Raw genomic sequence first — 10192 nt, forward strand, 5'->3', positions numbered from 1 at the left:
ATGTTAATGTTTGATGCAAAAGGAGTTGAGATTGATTATAGATTTCCACCATTATCGGAAGTAATTCAAATATCTTCAGATGATGATGATGTAATAGGTGAATGTGCTGACTTTCGCATTACAAGTTTTTTTTTTTAATTTCTTTCATGCACCCAATAAAATAATAAGAACTTGCTTTGTTTTTTTGTTTATTATTATTAAATTCCATATTTTTTATAAAGCAAAACACTGATCCTGATGCAGAACCCCTTCCAACTCAACCAAACTTTGTGTCTGTGATGAACACCTTTGATTGGAAATACGAAGTGGTAAACTAGCTATTTACGAATTATGTTGAAAACTTTATTGATTATGTAAATTATTTTTCAAATAACTATTGACATGTATAAAATGTATCTTGTGTTATTTACTAGAATATTCCAATTGAATTTGCGAAGACGTTTCTTGGTTTGAATGGGAGGTTGGTTCACATACAAGTACCTGGTGTGCATAAATAATTTCAAGTTCAGTATGTGACTCAGTTTAGTCAAGAGGGAATCTTCAAGAAAGCAAGATTTGAAAAAGGATGGCATGCATTTGTGCAGGAAAACCAATTGGGAAAGGATGATGAGGTAGAATTCACTTTGACAGTGGCTGATGACAATAGGATTGAGTTTCAAACTGAAATTACAAGGGTTGGGTAGTAGCTACAGTTTGGTTAGGGTCCTTTTTGGTGTTGTCTTATGTATATAGTGTGCTAAGTTTATGTTTCATGAGACAATATGCTATGTTATCCTCTATGTGTGTCTAATGTTTTGCCATTATTTTTATCCTTACCAAGTTTGGAAGCTAGATTTTTTTTTTTATTACAGTACTATTTTCATTGGCTTGGGACTTCTATTGTTTATGAATTAAGCATGTTACCAAGCCTTTGCTACAAGGAAACTAGCATTTGTTTTTCAAATTCAAGTTATTATATATCTGCAATATATTAAAATTCTGAAGGATTGCTTTTCCTCATTTGTGAAAATTAAGTCCCTATAACAATACATAGGATATTATATATAAATAGCAGCAGGCTAAACATTTGTTCCTACTATGCATCTTCCAATTGATGGAAATTGTGTATCTGGATTACTATTGAGTAAGAGGAACGCACTCCAGCTTGATCTCTAGCACCCCCCCTCTCGACATTTTGTAGCCTGAGGCTTATGTCTTATTTTACTCTCCCATCTACTAAGGTGATAACACCATCTTTCCATAGAGTGTTATCCTTGCTAGTTATCCACTTGACAAACTACATTGGCTCAGTGATTGTGGAAGTTTCGTAGGCTTTGGTAGTAGCAACCAGAGGTTGAATGTCTATCTCAGCTTCACCCATGAAGCCATCAGTGGAAAATGTATCTTTATCATAGATCAGTTGTGAACAAACAACCCAACCCAGAAAGTTGAGCTAAAAAAGTCTTTCAAAATAGGCAATAATTCTTTTCCAATAAAAAGAAAAATGACTCCATAATACTAAAAATTGCTTTTCATTTCTTCAATATAAAATACAGATAATATACATATATCTAATGTATACATATCCCAAGTGGTTCATATGTATAGAGAAGGTTCAGTAGGCATTTTCATAATTTTTGTTTTAATTCCACCAGACAAACTCAACTCACCAATTTCAGAGGAGGAATATGTTCTGGGATCAATAACATTAGACTCTCATTCCAAATTGGATTCAGGTGGACAAAAATTTCATGGCATTTTCTTTTTTTTTTTTTTAACCTAATATCCAAAACTTAATAAAGTCCATAGTATTTGCTTTATGTACATCAATTAAGTAAATTACACATCCATGCTAATATAAAGTAACACTAAAACCATTGTTGTAAGATCTATTTCTGCTAATCTTAATAAGTGAAGAAAAATAAAACAAAATTCTTTAATAAAAAACTACTCTTGTGCTAAATAAAGTTCTTTAACCATGGTTTACTTTTAACAATAATGCTTACAAAATCTTCAAAAGTAGCTAAATTCAAGATCATCAAACCAAAATTATTTCAACAATCTAACGCTTGGACAAATGCATTACAAAGAAAATCCCAATAACAAAGCCAACAAAGAATTTGTTGGTTTCACTCCAATATCTACTGCATGTTGAAACAGCATCTTATGTGTGACTTGTATAGCTCTATCAGTTGAGGTAAACTCTTTTGTTGATATTGCGAAATGGATGTCATTGTAACTGCTCTCTTCATTATTTTTTGAAATCAAGAAGTGATTGTAGGCCTCTACAGCCTCCTACATGGTCTTGTAAGATTTGTACACACTTTTACTAACACCAATAACCAATGGTGCACATTCATCCCATGAATGATAGATTCCAGGTTTAATCCTAGATAATAGTACTACTTGTGTTTTTCTCAGATGTATGCTTCCTTGTCATTGTGTGATCGGATTTATCACGTGCCAGAAAATTTTTCTCTCAGGGAAGAAAAGCCAGGAGGCCTAGGACTGAAACTAAAATGCTTTACAATGAAGAGTTTCTTAGAAAGAAGATAAATATAGATACAAATAAGGGTTTGTTTAATAAATCAACAATATACTTCTTTAAACTTTTTCAAAAAGGTAATTGAAACTCACATAATATTAATTATAGAAGATAGCTCAAGAAAAGCATGGAAACTCTCATCCTATTTACTCAAGTAGTTGTTAGATAGAAGAGAGAGAATAAAATTCAAATTTCACTCTATCTCTTCACATCTCTTCCATTCAAAATTTTGATAAGGATAGTTATGTCATTTTATGAGCATTTGTGTCATTTGTGTCAAAACATTTGTGACGTTTAGCACTATCCTTTTTAGAAATATTACATAATCGTTTCATTGTCTGAGCTATTAAAGACTTTTTTCAATATTTATAATCAAATAATCATTTAACAATTAATCTCCTAATCAAAATATAAAAAAATATATATATCTTATGAAATTGAGTTTATATATTAATTTTGGTGAAAATGTCAATCAATAGAGAAATAGAGAATTTTTTTTAATAAAAGTCATAAAAAAAATTTTATTTTGTGGTTCTCCAAAAGGATGAAAGTTAGAAAATAAATAGTATTTGGAGAGTAAAACGAGAGGTGACTACGTCTTTTGGAGTTTTGGTAGATATGTTTTAACTTTTTCTTGGTTTTATCATTTATCTTGAAAGATTAAAATCATAAATGCTTAGGGTGAAATTTTTATCACCTACATTTAATACACATAAATATTTTAAAGATTTTGGTGGGATAAAAACAATTATTTTGGTGGGCTATATTGGCAATTCAATACAATATATATATATATATATATATATATATATATATATATATATATATATATATATATATATATATATATTTATTTATTTATTTATTTATTTATGTTTTATGTTTTAAAACTTGAATGGATGAAAATTTTATTTTTTAAAAATTAAGTGGGTCAATTAATTCTAGTCAATGATAGGTAATTCCGCACATAATCGGACCTTTAATTCTGTTTATAAACTAAAATTTTGTAAGATTTCAATTTAATTTTTTTTTATTAATTCTTCTATTTAAAATAAAATAATTTACTTTATTTTAATTTTAAAAATTCATTTTTTAATGATTATATGAGAATTTAATTTTTTTTTTCTTTACAAATTTATTACAAATGAAGCCTATATGTTTCCACAAATCAAAATGGAATGATTTTAAATAGCTCACTAGAGATAGTAAATGGGTAGAGCGAGTCCTCTTATTTCTTTATATGGATTAGAATTGAATTATTTTAAATTATAAATAAATTTAAATTACTTACCAAATAATTACATAAAAATTTAAATTAATTTATGATTTTATAAAAATTAATTTTAATTTTTAAATCAAATTATATAGACAATCAGATTGATTTTATTTTTTAAAATTTTTGGATAGAATGGATTCTATGCTGAATAGGCATATTTAACAAACAAAAAAGTAAATTAGAAATATATATATTAAAAACAAATGAAAGAAATAAGGGGCAGAATATGAGCGTGGCTTGATTTTTTTTTTTTTTTAATATTGTGAAACCTATAATTGAGCCATTTAATTAATTGCGGCCGAAGCCCACAGAATTTATTAATAAAAAAGATTTCAATATGCACCAAATAAAATTTGGTGGGGTTATTAAATGGGAGCCGTTAAGTGAAATTTAATATGAGAAAGGTAGCATTATAGGAGTTACAATTTGGCATTACGGTGAATTACATTCGGTTATAATTAAATCAATTTGATAAAATTTAATTATTTTGATAAGAATAAATTTAGTTTTATTTAATTTTTAATTAATAATAATAATAATAATTTTTATTTTTATTACCTTTGATTTATAACTAAATTAATTGAAATAATAAAATTTTTATTAATTAATATATTAATTATAAATTATATTTATTATTTTAATAAATAAAAATTATATTTTATTAACTAATTAATAATATAAAATATATATTTTATTTTTTTAATTAATTCAATTATAATTAATAACTAATCAAATATTTTAATTTTATTTAATTTTTAATTTTTTTTAGAGTTAATTATTAATTTAATAATTAAAATTTTAATTCAATTAACAGAATATTCATCCCTAGTGAACTGGTTTAATTAACGTTAATCTATGGTTATTAAATGAGAGCCATTAAAATCTCTCAAACTTTCAGAGGCTGTAACTGACAGTGTATAATCATATCGATCAGTCCATTTTTCTGTGATTTCGCCTCATTCCCTAGGGATTGCTGTGATCAAAATAATGGCCGCTATTCTACAAAATCTTTTTTCTTTTGGGTCAAGATTCAAATATTGTAAAATTAACCTAGCGCCAACTCGCAGCCCTCGCGTTTACTAGTTGGGCATCAGACAAAACATAACCAGTAGCAGGGAGATGCAGAGAGGCTCACATGACGGCCACAACAGGTGATGGGAAGAGGACAAGAATTTTGCTTGTGAAAATGTGGTAAGGTGGCATAGAGTAAGTCGAAAGTGTGAATCAAAGGTGCCCTTGATAAGGTGACCCACCCACATCCATGTGGGAAATTTTGGGTTTTATTTTGTCTTTGTACACTTGAAGGAAAGACAAAGGTTCAGGTCGGTGAAGCATAACATGAGAGTAAAGACAGTGTCCTACTGTCCTATCAGAAATTAGAAACGAGAAAAACAGGATTACAAACAAACAGAGCCAATCAATTGACTTGTTACTGTAGGTAGTGACCTACACTTGCCGGTCTCCATGCAAATGCCAATGCCCAACATTGCTCTATATGTATCGGATTGTGTATTCATGTCCTGTTCGGCTATTCCCAGAGAGAGAGAGAGAGAAACAGAGAGGGGTTTCAAAATTTTGGCAGCTACAGTGAGAGCTTTTCATGTCAGTGATCTTATGGGAGCCATCAAAAGAGAGAGATAGAAAGAACACAGCAACAGAACAAAAGAAATAGGAAGAAAGAGAAAAACGACACAAACCTTTCTCTTTGCGTCTCCTTCTTTTGTCTCCCCCTTAATTACTTACTCTCTCCACTCCTCCATGCTCAATCCATTTCCTCTCCATTTCACCCGCATCAAATCCTTCCACAGATAACCCATCAAGTCTCGTTGAATTTTGTTTTTGACAATGGTAACTGGTTGGAGAAGGGCGTTTTGCACATCCTTTCATAGAGAGCGAGAAGCCACTGTATTCACAGAGAAGCAGCAACACCACCACCATTGCGACAACAATTCCACCACCCCCAGTACCTCCAGTAACCATAGCCCAAGAATAAGCTCCAAGTTTGGATTTTTCTCCGATTCATCAGCACCCCGTTTACAATCTCAACCTGTATCAAACCCGAGTCTTCGTTGCCGAACAACCACAGCCAAAACTCCTACATCATCAGTACCCAATAGCCCAAAACTCCAATGCAAAACAAAAACACCAAAAAAATGCATCAGCCCCAGATTGTTCCACTTCTCCGATGCCTCTTCTCCTAAATCCCCATCCAGCTTCTCCCTCCTCAAAGCCAGCCTCCGCCTCTCCAAAGTAAGTATTCACTGTTCATTCCTTTCTATTAAATATAACTTCTTCGTTTTCAATGATCGCTAACCACTTACAAAATTCTTTCTTGTTTTATTTGCAGAGTAAATGTGGAATCTGCTTCCAGAGTGTGAAAAGTGGGAAAGGAACAGCGGTTTTCACAGCGGAATGCACCCATGTATTTCACTTCCCTTGCGTAGCTGCACACGTGAAGAGGCAGGATCTCCTTATCTGCCCTGTGTGCAGCGCCACCTGGAAAGAACAACCTTTGCTCTCTATCCACCACAAACCAGAGATCAAGAAATTAGACGAAAAGCTCAAAGACCTTTCAAAAACCAAGAACTTGAGAATCTACAACGACGATGAGCCTCTCACGTCTCCTTCTCCTGGTTCTGTCTTCAACCCTATACCTGAATTGGAAGAAAACGACGCCGAAGGTGATGACCACAATGCAGCTCAAGAGTTTCAAGGCTTCTTTGTGAATCCAGCTCCAGTTAGAGTGAGTAATCACGTCATGCTAAATGCCAAAAATGTGGAAGTCTGTTTGTTGCCGGATTCTGCTTTGCTGAATGTTGGGAGGAGTTACCAGACGCACGTCGTCCTGCTCAAGGTCAGAGCGCCACCGTCCCTGGCTGCTCGTCGACGACCTCCTATTGATTTGGTGACTGTGCTGGACGTTAGCGAGAGGATTTGCGGGGTGAAGTCACAAATGATGAAGCATGTGATGCGACTACTAATATCTTCGCTGAATTCCACGGATCGATTGTCGATTGTGGCCTTCTCGGCAACGTCCAAGCGGTTGTTGCCGTTGACGAGGATGACGGCCGAAGGACGGAGATCGGCTCGTCGGATTATCGATCCTTTGGGAAGTACTGGTCAAGGGATGAGTGCAAACGACGCGCTTAAAAAAGCTGCAAAAGTGATTGAAGATCGGCGAGTGAAGAATCCGTTTTCCAGCATCATCATTATATCCAACGGTCACGATGACCAGTCTTACACGAACTCCATTGCTCAGAAGCGTCCATCATTAATGGTGTCATCAATGCGCTTTTCTCACTTGGAAATCCTCGTACACTCCATTGGCCTCGGTGACTTTAGCGCGTGCAAGAACGCGCCATCAGAAGACGCATTGGCAAAGTGCGTGGATAATCTACTAAGCATTGCGGTTCAAGATCTAAAGCTTCACCTCGGGTTTGTTTCCGGTTCAGCTCCAGCAGAAATAGCAGCGGTTTATTCACTCACAGGTCGGCCCAGTGTTTTTGGACCCGGTTCGGTCCGGCTCGGGGATCTTCACGCCGAGGAAGAGAGAGAACTACTCATAGAATTGAAAGTGCCGGCTTCTTCCACCGAGGGCCACCACTTGTTATCCGTACGGTCCTCGTTTAGAGACCCATCGTCACAGGAGCCAGTCTTATCCAAGGAAAAAGCCCTGATAATACCTCGAGCTCAAGCCGTTCGATCATCAGAGCCACATATCCAACGGCTGAGGGACCTCCACATCACAATAAGAGCAGTGGCTGAATCTCGGCGATTAATGGATCACAATGATTTATCTGGAGCTTATCATTTGTTATCATCAGCTCAAGCATTGTTGATGCAATCGAGTGACTGCTCAGCTATCGAGCATCTGAGAAGGTTAGAGGCGGAGCTGGGAGAGCTGCATCGGCGAAGGCAGCAGGTGGTGTGGAGTCAGAGGCAGAAGGAGAGTCAACAAGCAGAGGAGAAGGTAGAGCTTCTTACGCCGACATCGGCGTGGCGAGCTGCGGAGAACTTGGCTAAAGTGGCGATAATGAGAAAGCATATGAACAGGGTCAGCGATTTGCACGGTTTTGAAAATGCCAGATTTTGATTTTTTTTTTTTTTTTTCCCTTTTCATTGCCTGCATTCTGCAATGCAAAGAAATAGTATAAAGCCATGAAATAAAATTTTATGTAAGAAAAAAAGAGGAAAATGATTGAGTGGAGCCAGGTCCATAACAGCGACAAGTGGTCTTGTTTCCTTTCCTCAGGTAGGCTAGATTTTTATTTTTGGAAGTTGTTGGTAGTCGTTTGTAATATGTGTAAATTGGAAGTACATGATAGATTATGGAGGATTATGAATATGAAATGGGTTTTGTTTTGTTTTGTTTTGCTTTTTAACGTGTGCTTTTGGCGATTAAAATGCCACGAGGTGGGTGTTGCTGATTAAAATTTATATTATATATTTTTATAATTAATTTTAAAAATTATTTAATTTAACTTATAATAATTTATTTATAAATAGTTAGTGTTTATAAATTAATTTAAATGTATAAATATTTAAAATTTTAAATAATTATGTATTTAATTAAATTATTTATAATTGATAAATATTTATATATCATTAATATATTTGATAAAAAATAATTTATAAGTACATTGATTATTAAAATATTTGATTAAATTAATTTATAAGTATAAGATTTATAAAGCACTAAAATAAAAAGTTAGATGTTCCATCTGAATTTTTTTAGCTTATGAATTTAACATATAAACTTAAAAACTTAAAGATTTATTGATGTGATATTATGAAATGTTGTATAAATGACCAAAAGCATTTGATTATTAGGGTTTTGGTTGGTGTTGGATTTTAGCTCATCTCATGTTTCTCATGTTAGTGATAGATTTTGGCCAAATTAATTGGTCAATAAACAAAATTAATGGAAATATTTTTCTTTTTAAAAAAAAACCATTTGTATATAGAAATATCCAATAATTTGGATGCTTAGTGGAAGGGATTCACCCACTATCACAAAAATGTGGAAGCAGATTTTCTTTCCATAAAGAAAATGTTGAGAGAGAGAAGATTCATGCACATTGATTGAGTAGAAGAAGTCTCATATGCATCTAAGATGTTGGTTTCCATAGAGGGTGGACATAATCATGTCAGTCCAAAATTTCTAAATAGGGATATGCTCCATAAAGAAAAATATACATAAATGATCAAGAGTGTTTTTTTATTTAAAAAAATCAACCATCACAACTTGCCCAGCTGTCTATAAAAATTATTTTTATTTTTTATTTTTTAAAATTAAAAAATAGAAATTATTAGAATTAAATTCTAATTCATGCATTAGGAAATAAATACAGGATGATTGACATATTTCTTTTTATGCAAAGAAAAACTGATCTTTTAGATATTGAGTTAATGGCTACTTTCTTTCCTTTTTTGCTTCATCATTTATATTCACCACACCCCCTTCCTTTTTGTTTGTTTAACAATCCATTCCCATTTGCTTATAAATACAAAACCATAACTTATGTTCATATTTGTGAATCAATATGCCAATTTCTGATAGCCTCATTTTATGCATTTTTTTTTCTTTCCTTGAATTCAGTATGTAGGTTTCAATAGATGAAATATTTTGAATTATAAGAGACTCAATCTAATTTAAGAGAAAATAAATTCTTAAATGTAAACATAAAGATTATAAAAAGCTTCTTAAATTTTAAATAATTTATAATATAAAATCTTTTTACTGATCAATTTTAACACAATGGGCCACAGTAAAAATATGGAACAAAGCTCTCATTTATATGTTTAATTAATCACTAATCACATGGCAAGGACAAGGACCACCTTATCATGAGTAAATTTTTAACCTCTTAACAATTTCATATGATTCTCTTGGGTTTGGATAATAATTTATATGTTAGGAATTAGGAGGATGGGTTTGATTACAAGCGTCTGTGGGAGGGGAAAAGCAGCCTTCCCAAGAAGCCTGAAACTGCGTGGGGAAGGAGAAAAATTGGGTTAAGGTGACATTAACCTGAGCTTAAAAAGGCTTTTTGCCGAGCTCTTTTATTTTCACTTTTGGGGGTATAGATGATTTTCCTTTAATTGCGCACAACTTCAAAGCTTTTTAGTGGCAATGATGAGTTCCTTACCTTTTTTATGCTTTGCTTTTTTAAAATGGTGGCATATGCCATATAGAACAAGCACACCATCGCAGATATTCTAGACCAATAAAATTGCAGCCCTTCTCCTGCTGCTGCTGCCTTATGCATGTTTCCCCATCAAGTACGACCATACATTTGTACAGTCTCTCGCCAAACTCATATACATCAATTTCTGGCCATAAAAATCATCTGTTTTTTGTTTTTAACAGTGTCCCTGTGTGTTCTTGCTTT

The 10192-nt window shown here is 33.1% G+C and overlaps 1 protein-coding gene and 1 long non-coding RNA gene across 2 annotated transcripts; one reads left to right on the plus strand and one right to left on the minus strand.

Annotated features, from left to right (window-relative positions):
* Nucleotides 1-5020: 5020 nt before the first annotated feature.
* Nucleotides 5021-5632, minus strand: LOC131176940 (uncharacterized). Its single transcript, XR_009146740.1, has 2 exons — nucleotides 5498-5632; nucleotides 5021-5382 (listed from the first exon to the last, which is right to left on the minus strand). It is a non-coding gene; the product is annotated as an uncharacterized LOC131176940 (long non-coding RNA).
* On the plus strand, nucleotides 5304-8163 carry LOC110639900 (probable E3 ubiquitin-protein ligase EDA40). Its single transcript, XM_021791014.2, has 2 exons — nucleotides 5304-6050; nucleotides 6148-8163. The coding sequence occupies exons 1-2, from the start codon at nucleotides 5646-5648 to the stop codon at nucleotides 7891-7893; spliced, it is 2151 nt and encodes a 716-aa protein (XP_021646706.2). The 5' UTR covers nucleotides 5304-5645; the 3' UTR covers nucleotides 7894-8163.
* Nucleotides 8164-10192: the final 2029 nt, after the last annotated feature.

Source organism: Hevea brasiliensis, unplaced genomic scaffold, assembly GCF_030052815.1.
Source record: "Hevea brasiliensis isolate MT/VB/25A 57/8 unplaced genomic scaffold, ASM3005281v1 Scaf286, whole genome shotgun sequence".
Lineage (NCBI taxonomy): Eukaryota > Viridiplantae > Streptophyta > Magnoliopsida > Malpighiales > Euphorbiaceae > Hevea > Hevea brasiliensis.

What these genes read in the sequence shown, in the direction of transcription:
- LOC110639900 (XM_021791014.2), top strand. Translation starts at nt 5,646, where the DNA reads ATGGTAACTGGTTGGAGAAGGGCGTTTTGCACATCCTTTCATAGAGAG. An exon ending in CCAGCCTCCGCCTCTCCAAA is followed by an intron (nt 6,051 to 6,147) that starts GTAAGTATTCAC and finishes TTTTATTTGCAG; the next exon opens with AGTAAATGTGGAATCTGCTT.